This window comes from Scyliorhinus canicula, chromosome 2 (genome assembly GCF_902713615.1).
Source record: "Scyliorhinus canicula chromosome 2, sScyCan1.1, whole genome shotgun sequence".
NCBI classification, from domain to species: domain Eukaryota; kingdom Metazoa; phylum Chordata; class Chondrichthyes; order Carcharhiniformes; family Scyliorhinidae; genus Scyliorhinus; species Scyliorhinus canicula.
The window spans coordinates 63,535,389-63,553,506 of NC_052147.1; the positions used below are offsets into that span (position 1 = coordinate 63,535,389).

At 44.1% G+C, this 18,118-nt stretch overlaps 1 protein-coding gene across 1 annotated transcript in view; it reads left to right on the top strand.

Moving 5' to 3' along the window:
- kiaa0586 (KIAA0586 ortholog) overlaps positions 1-18,118 on the top strand; it is an 818,517-nt gene that overhangs the window by 323,609 nt on the left and 476,790 nt on the right. The window contains exons 10-12 of the mRNA XM_038780001.1: positions 4,555-4,711; positions 10,761-10,799; positions 10,947-11,012. Coding sequence (XP_038635929.1) covers positions 4,555-4,711; positions 10,761-10,799; positions 10,947-11,012 — 262 coding nt within the window. The remainder of the gene's footprint in view (positions 1-4,554; positions 4,712-10,760; positions 10,800-10,946; positions 11,013-18,118) is intronic.

Sequence of the window (18,118 nt, forward strand, 5' to 3'; positions counted from 1 at the left end):
CCAGGACAAAGGAACCCACATGATTGGTACCCAACCATAAACACACGCCCTCCCCTCCCCCACCCACCACCAGTGACGCACAGTGGCAGCAGTGTGTACAATCTACAAGATACACTGCAGGATCTCACCAAAGACAGCACACTCAAACTCACAACCACTACCTATTAAATGTCAAGGGAGAAGATGCATGGGAATGTAACCCCCTGGAAGTTTCCCTCAAAGCCACTCACCATTCCTGACTTGGAAATATATCGGTGTTCCTCTGGGTGAAAATTCAGGAACTCCCTCCCTACCATACTGTGGGTGTACCTACACCACACAGGCTGCAGAGGTTCAAGAAGGCAGCTCACCATCAGCTTCTCGAGGGCAATTAGGGGTGGGCAATAAATGCTAAACTAGCCACAGTTCGGGTGACACAGCTATTAGCACTGCTGCCTACAGCACTGAGGACCCAACCCCGGGTTACTGTCTGTGTGGAGTTTGCACATTCTCCCCGTGTCTGCTTGGGTTTCACCCCCACAGCCCAAAGATGTGCAGGGTTAGGTGGACTGGCCACACTAAATTGCTCCTTAATTGGGAAAAAAAGAATTGGGTACTCTAAATTTATAAAATAAATCCTAGCCACAACAAAACTGGCCTCCCTTGAGCGAATAAAAAAAAAATCTGCATTCTGGGGTATGTGACTTTTTATCCCATCGTCAAAGTAAAGACTGAAAATAGTTGAGACCACAACACAGAATCTTACAAACATCACTAATCACATTTTACCACTTAGAGGACCCACCCACTATCTCTACTCTCTGTCTCCTGCCAACTTCCAAGTTAATCAGCAATTTGCCTTCAATTCCATGGGCTTCAACAGTCTCCTATGAGGGACTATTGATTACTTCTGGGAGCCCAATGAATAACATCCATTGGCAGTCCTAACCACTACTTTAGTTACCTCTTCAAAATATTCAATCAAACTCTCTTACAGATCTGGTTGGCTCTTTGATCAGCTGAAAATTTTCAACATGTTCAGTCATTCTATCCCTAAATAAATAAGCAACAAATTGTTAGGCTAACTGTAATCCCCTGGTTTTCCTCTCTCACCTTTTTTAAATAGTAGGGTGTCATGCAGAATTTTCCAATCTAAAGGAACAGTTCCTAAATCAAAGGAACTTTGGAAGATTACAGTTCTCACTACTTCCCTGGCTCTGGTGATATCTCACTCTTCGAACCATTATTTTCTTCATCACTGTTATTTTGGTAAGTTAATTTTGGTGAGCTCTTCTCCCTGATTCAGTATTAGTTTCTAATTTAAAATGCAACAGACTGTGGACATACCTGCACTTCTTATCTTTCCATGGCACAGTGTTTATTACCTGGTGAGCAACTGAGCTTCTCCCCAGTCCCTTCACGTTTTAGCTCTTTCTCATCAGCGTTTACTTTGCTTTGTACAACACTGCATTCTTAATGCTAACAGGAGCTTAGTCTGTTTAGTTAAAATAACAGTCAAAATAAATTTGAATATTTTATGATCAGCAACAGAAATTGCTGGACATACATGCACGGCAGGGTCTTTATTGTCACCTGGAAGACAGGTTAAGGTGACAAGAAAATGTTCGTCTGTTGAAAATAAAGATCATTGTTCAGTCAAGGTTGTTGATTTAGATTGTTATAAGATATCAGATCAAAATTATTTTTAAGCTCCACACTTTGTGTAGTGCAGTAAATTAAACTTTCATCTACTACAAGCTGTCATATGACCATATGAATATCTATTGCGAGTAGCTTTTCTTAAATATACAATGATCCAGATTTTGGGGTTGTAATGATGGCGAAACCGTCGGTTCTCCATTATTGTTCGGTGAAACTGACAGTAATTTCGGGAATCCTTGCATGCACAGTTAACACGGATATCAGAGGCTGCTGTCAGTGGCTCCCAGCAGGATGTATTGCTGATGTCCCCACCAATTTAAATCTTAGAAATCACTTGAATGAATGTGAACTTCTACTTTTTTGTGCTGTTGTTGCTGCTGCTTGCAGTTGTTCTTACCAGGAGATATGCTGTCAAGGTATGCCAGGCTCGTTTGTCTCATGTTATCTTCACATATCCACCATAGCTCGCATGCAACTGCTCTTTGACAGCTGTCATCCATCCATGCTTAGGTCAACCTCCCTTTTTGCTGACCTCAACTTTGCCCTCTGGCATCTCTAGATTTTTAGCTCTGACCAAGCGGCCTAAATACTGACATTTTATTTTCTGGTTGTCATTTTTTTAAAGAGTTCTGTTTGCTCTTTTGCAATTTCAAGGTTATCTTTATTTGTCTTCTAATCTGGATATGCAATTTTAAGCATGCGTCTTGGCATTCAAAGGCCTTTATTTTCTTCCACAGATCTTTATTTGTTGTCCAGGTTTCTGGGGCACGCAGGAAAGTGGATCAAATGTAGCATCTTATGTGGGGGGTTTTCCTGTTACAGGCTTGAGTTTTGTTGTCCTTAACACCTCCTTCATCTTCTCAAAATTACTTCTGACTATTTTTATCCTTCTAACTCTTCACCTTCTGTTCTCATTTGTCCTAAATAGACTAACTTGTCTTCTTGTTCCAGTGTGACACCATCAGCTTCAATTTTCACTCATTTCTTCCAATATATTCCTTATAGCTACCATTGTTTTTTGTCTTTGTTCATACACAATCCATATTCTAAATTTATAGATGTTACTTACTCCACGATGTTTTGTAAGGCTGCTTCTGATTCTGCCAGTAGCTCTGTGTCGTCAGTGTAGCTCAAGTATGTTATGTTCTTGCCTCCAATTGTTACTCTGGAAGTATGTTTAATTCTCTGAATATTTGTTCTGTGAACAGATTGAATAATCACTGAATAATTTTGGCAACAGTATACAGCCTCGTCATACTCTCTTCATTTGAAACATTTCTGATTGCCCATCTTCTAGCCGGATGCTCACTATTTGGTCCTAATATTGGGTCTGGATGAATATCACAACTTTACTGTCATTGTCACGCTTTCCCGATACTTCTTTTAGCTTTTAGTGACAAACATGATTTAATGCTTTTGCATCAACTTTGAAGCAAATGTAAATATTCTTGTTTACTTCGAGATATTTATTGAAGATTGTTTTAGGTTGTTCCTTGTTCCTACTCCAAGTCTAAATCCAGAGTGCCTTTCATTGATTTCTTCTAGTTTGTGCTATTTGTCTCGCTGAAAAATATCCTTGAAAATGTTTTGTCTTGTTGATTGAGTTATAACTGGGTGTTGATAGTATCATAATTACAGCTGACAACCTGTCTGCTCCTGAAACCTAATTTTATATAGATTGAATGTCAAGTTTCTCCATTATGATAAAAAAATTGACTTAAAAATTGTATATTTTTAAAGTTTGTTTATGATTAAGTTTGTTTTGAGCCTCTACTTTAATCACATGTATATCCCAATCTTTATTTTGATCTCTCTGAAATGGTTAAAAAGTGAAAGATAATCAGTGCTTTTTATTTCTTGATTTGCTGTCTGTGAGAATTCTTTAGTGTGATTGGTTGCTTAGCCTGCTCGATGACATCATTGTTGCTTAATGTCAAAGATTCCCTATAGTCGGCTCAAGAGTGAAGATAACAATGAGAAAGGTGAAACCCCTGCCACATAACTTGTTAGATCTTTGCGGACAGCTTTCTTCAATGTCAGAGATGAACATTTTCTTTTGCTGATCAACCCAAGATCAGGACCTAAACATTAGGAGTGTTTTTAACACAGGGCAGCATAGTGGCACAGTGGCTAGCACTGCTGCCTCACGGCGCCGAGGTCCAAGGTTCGAACCTGGTCCCGGGTCATTGTCTGTGTCGAGTTTGCATGTTCTCCCTGTGTTTGCGTGGGTTTCTTCCGGGTGCTCCGGTTTCCTCCCACAGTCCAAAGACGTGCAGATTAGGTGGATCGGCCATGATAAATTGCCCTTAGTGACCAAAAAGGTTAGATGGGGTTATTGGGTTACGGGGATAGGGTGGAAGTGAGGGCTTAAGTGGGTCGCTGCAGACTCGATGGGCCGAATAGCCTCCTTCTGCACTGTATGTTCTATGTGCAGGGTAGGTGGATTGGCCTCGCTAAATTGCCCCTTAATTGGAAAAAATTAATTGGGTACTCTAAATTTTAAAAAAGAAGTGCATTTAACACAGTATCTGTATTGGGACATTATTGATAAAGATTGAATTTACTAATTAGTCAAAGTAACTATAAAAATGGTCAAAATGCTATTGAACAATTCCTGTGTTGGCAGAACGATCTTCTATAGATGGTTTTCAATAAATATAACTACATAACATGGTAATAAATTAGTTTGAGCGTCTTCATTCTGCAATAGCACAATCATTTTTTTCTCACAATAATATTTATTGGTCATTCAGTACATAGTGTTCGGATGATATTTTAATTTCTTCCGTCTTTGCAACACTTATGATCATAATGTCACATTTTTAAAATGCCCTGATCTATCAGGGGTTAATATACATCAGTATGCAACCGATGTCAGGTTTCAGATGGTGAATGTCATTTGCTTCTTTTTAGTTCTGGCAACCCGCTGACTGAATCGTTTACAGCCTTTGTAGCCCCCCCTAGGGGTTCTGGATCAGCAGCTAGCAAAGGGAGCCCAGCTGTACAGAAGGCCACTGATGTGCTGCATGACCTTGGTAAACTGAAGAGAGAAATGCATGGAATTCTACAGGTAATCACACATTTGCAAGCAAATTGTTAGAATTTGCAGCCCTTTACTGTAAATACAGGTTGAAGAATTTGAATTACAAATGCAAAGAGTTACTTTAAAGTTTCATACCGAAGAATGTTGGTCAGGTACTTGCCCTCAGTATCAGTAAAATGGTGTAATTAAAACAAATTCTGGAAACATTCGCCAAATGGAAGGAATTTTCTATTATTTTGGCTAATTGTTGGTTTCAGTGAGAAAACCAGAGAGTAGCCCGCCAGTGTCATCGGCGAGGAATCACACCTTCAGACACTTGAAAAAATAAAAATTCTATGCACAAGTTTCATGCCGCACCTGTGGAAGTCTGTCTCTGATTCGCCCGCCCTCGCATCACTTGAGCTCATCAATCGGGGGGGGGGGGGCACAGCATTTAATCACCTCCCCAGCACTCCACAACACTTATTCCAAGTCCAATCATGGGGATAGCAGCCAGGAAGACAGCCCCAAGTTTTTCTGAGGGAGTCCTCATGAGGATCCTGGAGGTGGACCAGAGGTGGACGTCCTCTACCCTCAAAATGGGCAGAAGGCCTGCCAGCAAGGTCATCAATCTGCATGGGAGTCGGGAGCAACGCTCGTGAGTGCCAGCTCATTGTTAGGTGGATGAGAAAACAGAGTGCAGGAAGAAGGGAATGACCGCCTTCATGCAGCCAGGGTAGGTCACCCTTCTAATTTGTCACCATGCGCCCACTCACACACCCATCACACTTCCACTGAGATCTTACTGCCACCTCACGGGGTCCCAACATCTCCCCCGGTGTCGTCTGTCGCCATAACATCCCAGCTCTCACTTACAATCCACCAGGCAACATTCCATCTGAACCAACATGCATTCAGTTTACACACTCTCATCCACAGCAGATGGAGGCAGGGACGTCCCAAGAATCCGGCACTCGGAGGACTGTTGTATGGTCCTTGGGCATTGTACCCTGCCCATGGAAGTTGCAGCGTCAGGGGTCTCGTCCCACTGACAACACAAAGTGAAGAAGGCCCAATCGCCATGGTGGGACTCAATGCTAACCCTAGTCTGGGTCATCCTCGAAGCAAGAAGTTATCAGGGAGTCCCAAGCCCTGTGCACATTTTGAGCGCTTGCCATCACCCGAGGCCCTTCTTTTGTCTCCTCCAGGCGCCCTCCTTGTCGTCCATCTTCTCGTCTGCCAGCTTCATTCCCCATTGGAGTGCCAGGTTATGGAGGGTGCAGCACACCACAAGCATGTGTGAAATCCTCTGGGGTCTATACTGGAGAGTTCCCCCTGACCAGTGTAGGCATTGAACCACTTCTTGAGGATACCAATCTTCTGCTCCACCAGTGGGCGAATGAGCTTCATTGCAACACACCTCTGCTTAACTCTGTGGTCTCCACACAGGCGTCATCAGCCACATACTGAGAGAGTAGCCTTTGTTCCCAAGGTGCCAGCTGTAGCTGCTGAGCTCCCTCAAAGACCTCCAGGATCTGAGAGCGGCCAGCGATGTGGTTGTCATTGATGTTGCCCGGGAACCGGGCACACACCTGCAGGATACGCCTGGCATTGTCGCAGATGATCTAGGCATTCAAGGAGTGGAATCCCTTGCACTTCATTTTTAGCCACCACGATGCCAGGGGGAGCAGAAAGCCACATGTGTGCTATCAGTTACCCTCTTCACTTGGGGAAAATCCAGCAATGTATGTGAACCCCATAGCTTTGTCATCTTGGCTATCCTAGTCCCGATCAAAGTTTGTGGAGTTCTGCATCCTTGCGACGAGTGCACTGGTGACCTCCCTGATGCACTTGTGTGTTTTGGACTGGGAGATGCGATGAAGTTCACCCGTGCAGCCCTGAAACGAGCCATAGAAGTTCAGGGCAGTTGTCACCTTCAGGTCAACTGATAGTGGCTGACCACCAAGCCATGTGGCGCCACCTCCTGCATAACCTGGCAAAGGTGGGTGACCATTCCCTGGGACATCCGCAGTCTCCTCCTGCATTGGTTCTCACACATCTGTCGTCGGTACTCTCTGACACTGTTGTCACTTCCAAGCGACAACTATGTGTGGTACACCCTCCGGCAGCTGAGCAGGCCCTGTCTCCCCTTCCTCCTTTGGGTGCTGTTCCAGCCTCCATGCAATCGTATGTTGACACTGGCATCATCTTCCCGGCCCCATGGCTAGCAGAATCACTGCCAGCTCCATGATTGTATATTTGCTGTACCTTAAAAGGAAGAATCCGAATGTGAGCACTGAGGAGTCCATTGCCCATTCAAGCCATGGAGCATCCCACCGATGGCCCCTCACTACATTGAGTGCAATCTCACTGAGCTCTAATCCCTTACTCTCACCCACATTGACCAGGACCCTACACGGGCCTCACCTAATTCAGGGCCACAGATGGGCATCCACCTTGGAGACCCATGGTGGCCCTCAGGACTCAAAGAACGGAAACATACGGCCCATGCGTTAATTGAGGAGCCCTATGTGTAGACCTCCCGGTGAGGATGGGGGGCCAGCGAGAGCACCTCTCCAACAGCACATGTCGGAGAAGTTCAGCCTGCTGAACTCTGAAACCTTTCCCTCTTGTATTGGGTGCAGTATCTCGGCTTGTCTTCTCCATGAAAGCTGAGTGCAAACCATGAACTTCAATGAATGGGGGGAGGGCGGGGACTCATTTTCGAAAGGGTTAACTTGTGAGTGCCATCAGTGGCAGAATCATACATCACACAACTAACTAACTGGGCACAAATGGCTTGTCCAGGAAGGCTCCGAGATGTTAATAAGCTAGTAGGTTCCTTCTGTGGCAGGGTTTAATTGATGATTTGATTTACCCCAAATAGACCTCATTTGGCAGGAAGGGGCTGTCCCTTAAATTTGTCCCTCAGTTTATTTGATTTTGTTTAATTGGTTATTTGGTTTACCCAAAATAGGCCTCCAGTGGCAGGCTGATGGCTATCAAGTCTCCAGATTAAACTTGTCTTGATCATAAACAATCACCTGCATCCCCCCTCAGAGATGCGGCAAGCCTTGCATTTTGTACACTGAGGCACAGATAGCCAGGATTCTCAGACCATAGACGGGGGCTCTTGACACTGCTTGGGCCGTACTGCTGTGGATTGCAGCTTGAGGTTGGGTAAGATATGTTAGTAGCGTTGTTCCTCTCTCAGCTTCAGTGTCCTTTTCCCCTCGTGGTGCAAAATATAATCCCCTATCAATGTCTCCCCCAGTGGCAGCCTGCCCAGGAATGACTCCCACCCCCACCTAGGAACATTGCCTTTGCCCCTGTGCTGACCCAGCCCCCCCCCCCCCCCCCCCCCCCCCCCCCCACCCCTTAAAGTAACCACCTGGGTTCGTCATCCCCTCTTAGAACCCAGCACAAACACAAAGTAAAGATTCTGGAACTGCGGAAGGCCACACATGCTCCCCCCTACCTGACACTACACTCACGTTCTCCCCCCACCCCCCACTCCCACCCCATAAGCCACACATGTCCCCTCCAGACACCGTGCTAATGCTTCCCAGACTCCACACTCCTGCTCCACAGCACCACACTAATGCCCCCTACAGATACCATACTCACCCCCCCCCCCCATCTCCCCGGATGCCTCATTCAAGGTACCCCCCCCATCTCCCACTTGAAATCGAGGCCCACACCAGAACTGCGCCCTCTCAAAATCACCCCTAATGAGTTAACGTGTGTAAAGAAGAAAGGAAAGTTAATGTTGTAAGTTGATTATCACTAATGACAATTAGCTTTAATTAAACTTTGCTTTCTCCGCAGATGCTGCCTGACTCATTGAGTGTTTCCAGCATTCTTGTTTTATTTTCAGATTTCCAGCCTCTATAATGCAGCTGTAAGCCTAAAACTTCACAAAGTGCTTGTTCACTTCTGTAGTTGATCTCCTGGCTATCTTTAATTAGGAAAGAAAGATTGTGTTATATTATTTGATAAGATTTATTTATAATGCAGGAGAATATTCTAATTTGCACATATAATTTATCTTCTTGACTTTGTTTATGGAAAAGGTTTGCATCATGACTTGAATGTATTGGAAAAAACTGGTAACACAGACCTGAGTATGTGACGGCACAAATGCTATCCTGCAGTGGTTGTCTGATACTTGAGTACAGAGTTATAACAAAATCATTTGCAGTTTATAGGGATAACAATGACATAAAATTGGGCAGGGTGCGGGTAGTGAAAAGCATCATGTCGGGGCTATTGGTTGGTTGCTGCATAGGTAGAAGAGAGTTCCAAAGCAGATACAAAATCAAGCGTCTGATATCATCCTATATATTTTACCACACAAAGATCTCAGGTATTTTAACTGTATCAGGTGAACTTTGGGATTATGCTTCATGTTATACTCTTGAAAAATATAATCTAGTATTTGATTATTGTTCCCTTTGTGAAAACTAAATTTCTAGTGAAAAGACCACTCTCCCAAATCTGTGGGATGATATTAATAAATGTAAATTGCACACATTTTCAGGTCATACATGGTCTTAATCACATACATCATTGCTTTTTTTTTCAGGTAGGTATTTAGTCATTCACAACCTTTATTAAGAACATAATCTGTTGAATTAACTTGTGGAGTAATGTTTTTTTCCCTGGTTAACACTCTGGAGATGTTGGTTTGTTCAGTTTGGCAATATTTCTGGTTATAGAATTTACAGTGCAGAAGGAGGCCATTCGGCCCATTGAGTCTGCACCGGCTCTTGGAAAGAGCACCCTACCCAAGGTCAACACCTCCACCCTATCCCCATAACCCAGTAACCCCACCTAACACGAAGGGCAATTTTGGACACTAAGGGCAATTTATCATGGCCAATGCACCTAATCTGCACATCTTTGGACTGTGGGAGGATACCGGAGCACCCGGAGGAAACCCACGCACACACTGGGAGGATGTGCAGACTCCGCACAGACAGTGACCCAAGCCGGAATCGAACCTGGGACCTTGGAGCTGTGAAGCAATTATGCTATCCACAATGCTACCATGCTGCACCAACACTATGGATTGTGTTGATTCATTCATTCTAATTCTGGCCCAATATGATTCCGACAAATATTATGAATTTTATCCGCATGAAAAATTGAATTCAAAGATTTTGGACATGTGCAAAACAAACTCATGCCTACCTTTTATCATCCAGTATGTTCGCATAACCAAGTTGAACATTTGTCAACATCATCTTATGAAAAAAGGGATAGAATTCTAAAATGATTTTTTTGGAGTATTTTGAGATTGCAGATCCTCTGATGTCAAAATGGAGCCAGCAGTGAATTTTGAGAATTTGTTGCATTGATTAGTTAGATGTTTCTTTAAAAAAAAAAGGAGCACTCTGAGCTCAGTGAGATTTGTTTTGAGGTCAAGGAGGAGATTAATCTGTCAATTGAAACTCAAAGAATGCGTGTGTTTTTTTTGCATCAAAAGACACTTTATTGAATTTGGTTTTATGATCCGAAATTTGTTTTCAAATCAGATCAATAATAAATATCTCTAAGCTACCATAATGGAACCTAAAAGTGTTGAATGCCATGATTACATCATTAAGTTTGGCCAGGTATCAAACTCGCGTCTTGAATACATGAAGTAAACTTGGTAGAAATCCATGCAAGGTTTTGAAAGTCATCACATTTCAAGACAGATGGAAATGCTAATTGGGATTGCTGCTCACTGTTACTGAATAGTGAAAAGGAAGTGGTTTCTGTTTATTTTTGTAAATTAAAGGCAGACGACATTTTAAAGACAGCAACCTGTTCGGTGTAAGAAATTTGAACTCCTTGAGGCTCTTAGAAGTTACTTCTTTTCAATGTGAGAATTGTGAGCAGAGGTTTTCTTATTGTGAATCTTCGAATTTTGTGTTTGAATGCCAATTACCTTAATTGTAAGGGCCAGGAATTTAGAATCGCTGCACCATATTATGTGCAGTCGAACTGCTCTCTCTGCTTTTTTGTCGTGAAGTCAGACGCTGATGGGCAAATGATTCAAAATGGTTCTGTTTTGCAGGAGATTTCACAGTTATCATGCTTTCTCTTTCAGGAGGCAGAACACTGGCAATCTCGTATGCAAGACATTAAGGTTTGCCTTTTGATTTGTCTCAAATATTCACAGCATTTTCAACTCTGGTAGCATATTGAGACAGGAATCAAATTCATTAAAAAAACCCGATCGTAAGATATGACGTTTCACTTATTTTTCTCTCCTGATTCCCTTTCTTTCAAATAGAGTGTGAGTGCCAGTCAGAGCAACAACCACAAGTCTATTGACTCGACATCTCTGCAGCATCATCTGGTGAGTTGCCATGGAGATTACTACCCTGTTCACCTCCACTGTATGTTCAATTCTGAATTGACCCCCCCCCCCCCCCCCCCCCCACCCGCCAGGATTTGTCACATTTCATACCAGTAGTTCTCTAATACATTTTACCTTCTCTATGCGATGTGAAGCACTATAAAATTACATCAAAGAATCCTCATGATTGCTTTTCAACACTTACACCGTGTACCATCTTTGCTGTTAACATTCAGCTGAAAAACAAGATAAAAAAACGGAAGCTATTTGCTTTGAAGAGTGCACGTCTCTTCACTGGTAACCTGCACTTTACATATATCTAATGTAAACAGTGTAGTCAGTTTTTTAAGAATAACAAACCATCTTTTTTTTTAAACACTTTGACAATTCACTTTTTGCTTCTTTGTTGGGTGCAGTTCCACATACTCCAGTTTTTCAACCTTGACGATGAATGCTATTAGGCTATTTAACTGCATTGGCATGACCATCGAGTCTGATCCTGCCCTCACTTGCAATCTATGCACAGAAATTTTAACCAAGGGTCACTGAACTAGTCACAGATTTCATTGCTGACATGGATTTGAAAGAACCAATGTTGTGAATTATAGTTTTGTTTTAATAGATTTAAATGCTTCTTAATTATGGGTTCACTCTTTACGAATATGAGGATTCTCAAAATTTGGTAGTATGTGACAGTCTGCAACATTTATAGCTGGGTCTGTGTTGGCAGTCACAGAATCTGCTTGTGAGAATCAAATAATATATAGTGTATCTCGTGTAATTTCATGCAGACGTAAAAATACAATTGCATCCAAATTTTTTAAAGGGCATAATTTCTGTGCTGATAGTTTTATACAACTGTACCTCTAGCTCCTTGCCTGTCAAAGGAGTGCCAGAATCTACAGTAAGGATGTCAACCTTTGTAGTACCATGTTGACAGCTCTCATCGGTTCTTTGCAAGCTGCTAAAACTGTAAGGATGACATTGCCGATTTTGGCCTTAATGCCGACTGTGCCATGATTATACAAAATGCAGGACGCAAGTCTTGAATAAAATTCAGATTGAGAGAAAAATATAGACAGTACTTTATTTTTTTATTTATAAATGTTAGCTTGCTTGCAAATAACTTGACTCCTCTTCCAAAGAAGTTGACTTTGAACAATTCAGGCAGGCATTACAAGCTGAATTTTATAGTGGGGGTAGGGAAAAGGAGGTGAGGCTGAACTGAATCATGAAACCGTCCCCATAGGGAATCAGTCGCTAGGAGTTTGACCGGGGCACCTCTTGGCAAGGAGATAGGTTCCCTGGCAAATTAAGGGCAGCAGGCAAGCTCCTGAAAATGGATGGCGGCAGATCAGAGGCCTTACAGGTTCAGAGAAGCAGGTGGCTGCGCTAAGTGTAAGTAACTAAGAGGGTGCTTCAACATGAAAGTGTCTTCTCGGCATTAAAAAAAAAATGAAAATAGGAAAAGCAATCAGGCCACCTTTGGCAGCATTTGGTTACTCCTACCTCCAGGTAAGCAGGGAAGGAATGCAAGGCCTGTATGGGATGCTTACATCCCGACCACTGCATTGCAAACCGAAGGCAAACTAGAAATTCCCAGTCGACCTTCTTTACCGACTGTTATCAAGGCTCTTAATGGGTCCAATTGACCACCCTTGTGGGGGCAGGCAGCTATGCCAGGCTCTGACACTGCCTCCTCCAAAATGTCTGTGCCGGGTACAGTGCAAAAAAATCGGCTTGCGAATTGGCACCAGTATTTTTGAACTCATTCATAGAATCCCTACAGTGCAGAAGGAGGCCATTCAGTCCATTGAGTCTCACCAACGCTCCGAAAGAGCACTCTACCTAGCCCCTATGCCCGTAACCCTGTCCATTAATCATGGCCAATCCACCTAACCTTCCAACTACATTTCTATTGGCTTTCATCCAACTCAGAGAATTGAAACTGTACTGTCAAAGTCACAAATGACATCCTTTGTAAATGTGCCGAGCTGTCTTGCTTCATTCTGCTCAATTTCTCCACTACCCTTGACATCATCGACCGTGGGAGGCACAGAAATGCCAGACAATAACCATTTCCAAAAAGGGAGAATCTAACCAACTCAACAGCATCACTATTGCTGATTTCCCACCATCAATATTCTGGGGATTAATTGACCAGGAATATTCCAGCCATATAAATACTGTGGCTGGAATAGCAGTTCAGGGAGGTGAGTAACTGTGACAAATAACTCAAAGCCTGTCTGTCATCTTCAAGCCACAAGTCAGGAATGTATTGGATACTTTCATTTGCCTGGATGCGTACAGCCCAAACAAAATTCACAATGCTCAATACCGTCCAAGACAAAGCAGATCATTTGAATGCCATGCCATGCACACCTTAAACATTCATTCGCTTCACCACTAACGCAAGGTGGCAGCTATGGCGGTTTTCACCATGTGGCACTTGGGCTGCTTGGAGCCCTGTGACCCTCCCGATTCTCTGGCTCCCTCCCACTCCCTGCTTCCCTCCCACTCATTGACCCTCCTGCTTTCCGCTTCCCTCACTGACCCCCCCACTCACAGATCCTCTTGTTCCCTCCCTCCCTCTGGTTTACCCCCTCTCGCTGCCCCACTGCTGAGCGCTTGCTCAAGGCAAGAGTTTGGAAGAAGAAGCAGAAAGCAAGAGAGGGTCAGCAAGCAGGGCGGCTGAGAAGGAAGTGGCAAGCAGAAGGCAAATATAAGGAGTTAGTAAACTATTAAGCATTAGTGAACGATGCAGAGTTAGTAAGCTATTCAAAGTTAGTAAGCTATTCAAAGTCAGTAAACTATTTAGAGTTAGTAAGCTATTTAGAGTTAGTAAGCTATTAAACACATTAGTAACTGTACACATGGCATTTTGTGTACAGTTACTAATGTGTTAATCTTTTAGAATAATTTTTGTGTTTTACTTACCAAGGCACCTTTTTGAAGAAATAATTTGTGATTAATCTACAAGTATTTTTAAAATTCTACTTGCGGACTAATTAAAATTTGCCAATATCCAAATTGTCCGTTGCTATTTTTCAAGCAAATAGTACTAATCTAAGAGATGCACTGCAGTAACTCACCGAGGCTCCTTCACCGCTACCTTTCAAACTTGTGACTTGTACTACTTGGAAAAACAAAGGCAGCAGATGCATGCGACCACCTGCAATTTATTCTTCAAATCACATACCATCCTGACTTGGAATTATATCGCTGTTCCTCATTGTCACAAGGCCAAATTCCTGTAACTCTCTAACAGCACTGTGGGTGTACCAACCCAACATGGACTGCAGTGGTTGAAGAAGGCAGTTCACTGCCACCTGATCAAGGGGAAATGAGAATCGGAAATAAACGCTGGCCTTGCCAGCGGCACTCATCCCGAAATTGGGTAAAGAAAATAAATTGCTACTGAAGCAAATTATACACAATATCGATGATTGTGTGTAATATAGAAACACTTGTACACACTAACTTGGTAAAACTGTATAATCTCTTCTACGTAGACTGGGCACAATTTGCAGAATAAGTGGCCTTTCTTGTCTGAGTGCCTCCATCCTGCTCAACATTCCCACAACTCAACAATATCTCACCCATTTCTGCCTGGTTGTTATTACAGTTATCTGATATATAAGAAGCTCGGTACTCTCTTCAGCATCCCCTCTCATCCAAGTCCTGACCACATGAAGTGTGCTGTTCAGAGTATTAGAAAGTGTTCCCTTCCAACTACATTTCTATTGGCTTCCATCCAACTCAGAGAATTGAAACTGCACTGTCAAAGTCACAAATGACATCCTTTGTAATTGTGCCGAGCTGTCTTGCTTCATTCTGCTCAATTTCTCCACTACCCTTGACATCATCGACGAAAAGAATAAAGAATGAAAGACTTGCATTTATATAGCCCCTTTCATGATCTCAGGAAGTCGTCAAATGCTTTACAGCCAAAAAGCTACGTTTTATTTGAACTGAAGTTAGTATAAAGAAATGTGTCGGCCAATTTGTATGCAGCAAGACTCACAAACAGCAGTGAAATAACATTTTGTTTTCTTTTATGTGTTGGTTTCAACTTATCTCTTATGCCCTATAACCCTTAGCGGGTGATTTTTTTTGGTTCCACTCATGGGTATAACCAGGACCTAGTTAATACAGTGGAAATTCAGTAACCCCAGAAAAAGATACTAGTGTGAGGACTCCACTGTGTCAGTCTTCAGCTTACCAGGGTTCTGTATTCCGTATACGGCATAGAAACAGTCTATTTGGCCGAACTATTCTGTGCTGGTGATTTTAATAATCAGCAGCCATGAAATAGAATCCCGATAATGCAGAAGGACTCAGTGAGTAACACTTTCACCTTGGAGTCAGAAGGCTGTGCTTCACCTACCACTACAGAGATTTTGGCAACAACATCAAGGCTGATGCCCAAGTGCAGTATTGAGGGCTTGCAGCATTGCTGCATGTGTCAACTTTCAGATGGTACATTAAATTGAGGCCCCAAGGCCTTGTCTGCTCTCTCAGGTTGACTTAAAAGATCCCAAGGCATAATTGAAGAAGAGCATGGGTGTTATTCCCAGATCCTTGGTCACTCTATATTGCTGAAATAACATCACTGAAAAAGAACACAATCTGATCTTTATCAGGTTACTGTCTGTGGGATCCTGCTGTCTGCAGACCAGCTGATGAGTTCCGTGCGCTACAACAGTGACTTCAGAAAGTACTTCTTTCTGCAGGTCTTTCTTTCTTTATTTATAACACAGGTCTCTAACTCAACTCAGCCTTTTAGCATGTCTTTCTTTTCTCACAACTTGTCTAGTTTTCCCTTAAAAACACCAAAACTATTTGTGCAACTACTTCCGGTAGTAGAGAGTGCCACGTTGTAGGAAGCATTGAAGGTAGTGGTGAGAGGGGAGTTTATTTCGATATGAGCACACAGGGAGAAGGCCGAGTGGGTGGAGATGGAGAGGAAGCGATTCTGTGGGTGGACAAGAGGTACTCGGAAGCACCGGAGGTGGGGCTGTTGAAGGAGCGCCAGAAACTGCAGATGGAGTTCAGGTTGTTATCCACGAGGAAGGCGGTTGGGCAGCTGAGGAGGCCAAGAGGTGCGGTGTATAAATATGGTGAGAATGCGAGCCGGTGCTGGCGCACCAATTGAGGAAACAGGAGGCAGCGAGGGAGATCAGGAAAGTGAAGGACAGAGGGGGGATCGTGGTTTTGGACCAGGTGGGGGTGAATGGGATGTTTAGGGATTTCCACAATAGGCTGTATGAGTCGGAACCCCCAACCGGGGTGGAAGGGATGAGGCAGTTCTTGGGGAGGTTGGAGTTCCCGAGGGTAGAAGAGGAACTGGTGGAGGGACTGGGCTGGTGGAAGGGCTGGAGGTGATGCATTCGGGCAAGGCCCTGGGCCCGGATGGATACCCAGTGGAGTTTCACAAAAAGTTCTCGGGCGTTCTGAAGCCCTTTTTGGTGAGAGCATTTAACAATGCAAGGGAGTGAGGGGTGCTCATCCCTGACGCTATTGCAGGCCTCGATCTCTGATTTTGAAGCGGGATAAGTAGAGTCATACAGGCTGATCTCACTGTTAAATGTGGATGCCAACGGACCTTTTTAAAGCAGGTAAACAAGGTGATCTCTGGCTTTGTATGTGCGGGCAAGACCCCACGAGTAAAGAAGGGAATGCTGGAGCATAGCTGGGGTGGTGGAGGGGGGGGGGGGGGCAGGTTGGTGCTGCCGAACTTTAGTAATTACTATTAGGAGGCAAAGTGGGGGGTGGGGGAGTTGGGGGTCGGTGTGGGAGCGAGTAGAGACGGCATCATGTAAGGGCACGAGTTTAGGGGCATTGGTAACGGCACCTCTGCCGTTCCCGCCGGCACAGTACTCCACCAGTCCCGTGGTGGTGTTGCCCCTGAGAGTCTGGGGGCAATGGAGAAAACGTGGGGGCAGAGCGAGCATTTGGTTGGTCTCCACTCTGCAATAATCATTGGTTTGCCCTGGGGAGGCTGGATGGAGGGTTTCAGAAATGGCAAAGAGCAGAGATCGAGAGGATGGGAGATCTGTTCATAGAGGGGAGCTTTCCCAGCCTGAGGGAGTTGGAGGAGAAATTTGAATTGACGGGAGGGAATGAGTTTAGGTACCTGCAGGCGCAGGTGCCCAATAGTAATTTATACGCAGGCAGGTCTCAACCTTCCCGCTGCTAACACCAAGGGGGATACAGGACAGGGTAGTTTCCAGAGTGTGGGTGGGAAAGGGGATATTTCAGACATCTATAAAGAACTCTTGGGGTCAGAGGAAACACAGACCGAGGAGCTGAAACACAAATGGGAGGATGAGTTAGGAGGAGAGATAGAAGATGGTCTCTGGGCGGATGCGTTGAGTAGAGTCAATGCGTCCACATCATGCGCCAGGCTCAGCCTGATACAATTTAAGGTTGTTCACTGGGCACACATGACAGCGGCCCGGATGACCAGGTTCTTTGGGATAGAAGACGTGTGCAAGATGTGCGGGAGTACCAGCCAACCATGTTCATATGTTCTGGGCATGCCCGAAGCTTAAGGGATTCTGGCAGGGGTTTGTCCAAGGTGTTAAAAACAAAGGTGGCATCGAGTCCAGAGTTGCCGATTTTCGGAGTGTCGGAAGATCTGGGAATCCAGGAGGAGAAAGAGGCAGCGTTCTGGCTTTTGCCTTCCTGGTAGCCCAGAGATGGCTACAATTAGCTTGGAGGGACTCAAAGCCCCTGAAGTCAGAGACCTGGTTTACTGACATGGCTGGCTTTCTCTGTCTAGAGAATATCAAGTTTTCCCCGAGAGGGTCAATGTTAGGGTTCGTCCGGAGGTGGCAGCTGTTCGTCGACTTCTTTAGAGAAAATTAACTGTCAGCAGGGGGGTGGGGGGTTTAGTTTAGTTTAGATTAGTGTGTAAGAAAGGTGGGACCTGTGAGGGAGGAAGACGGTCTTTGCACTTCTGTTATTGTTACAAAATCACAAATACCTCAATAAATGTTTTATAAAAAAAAAATGTGGATGCCAAGTTATTGGCCAGCCTCGAGAATTGAGGACATTGTGCCGGGATGATAGGGACCAGACGGGGTTCGTGAAGGGTTAATATC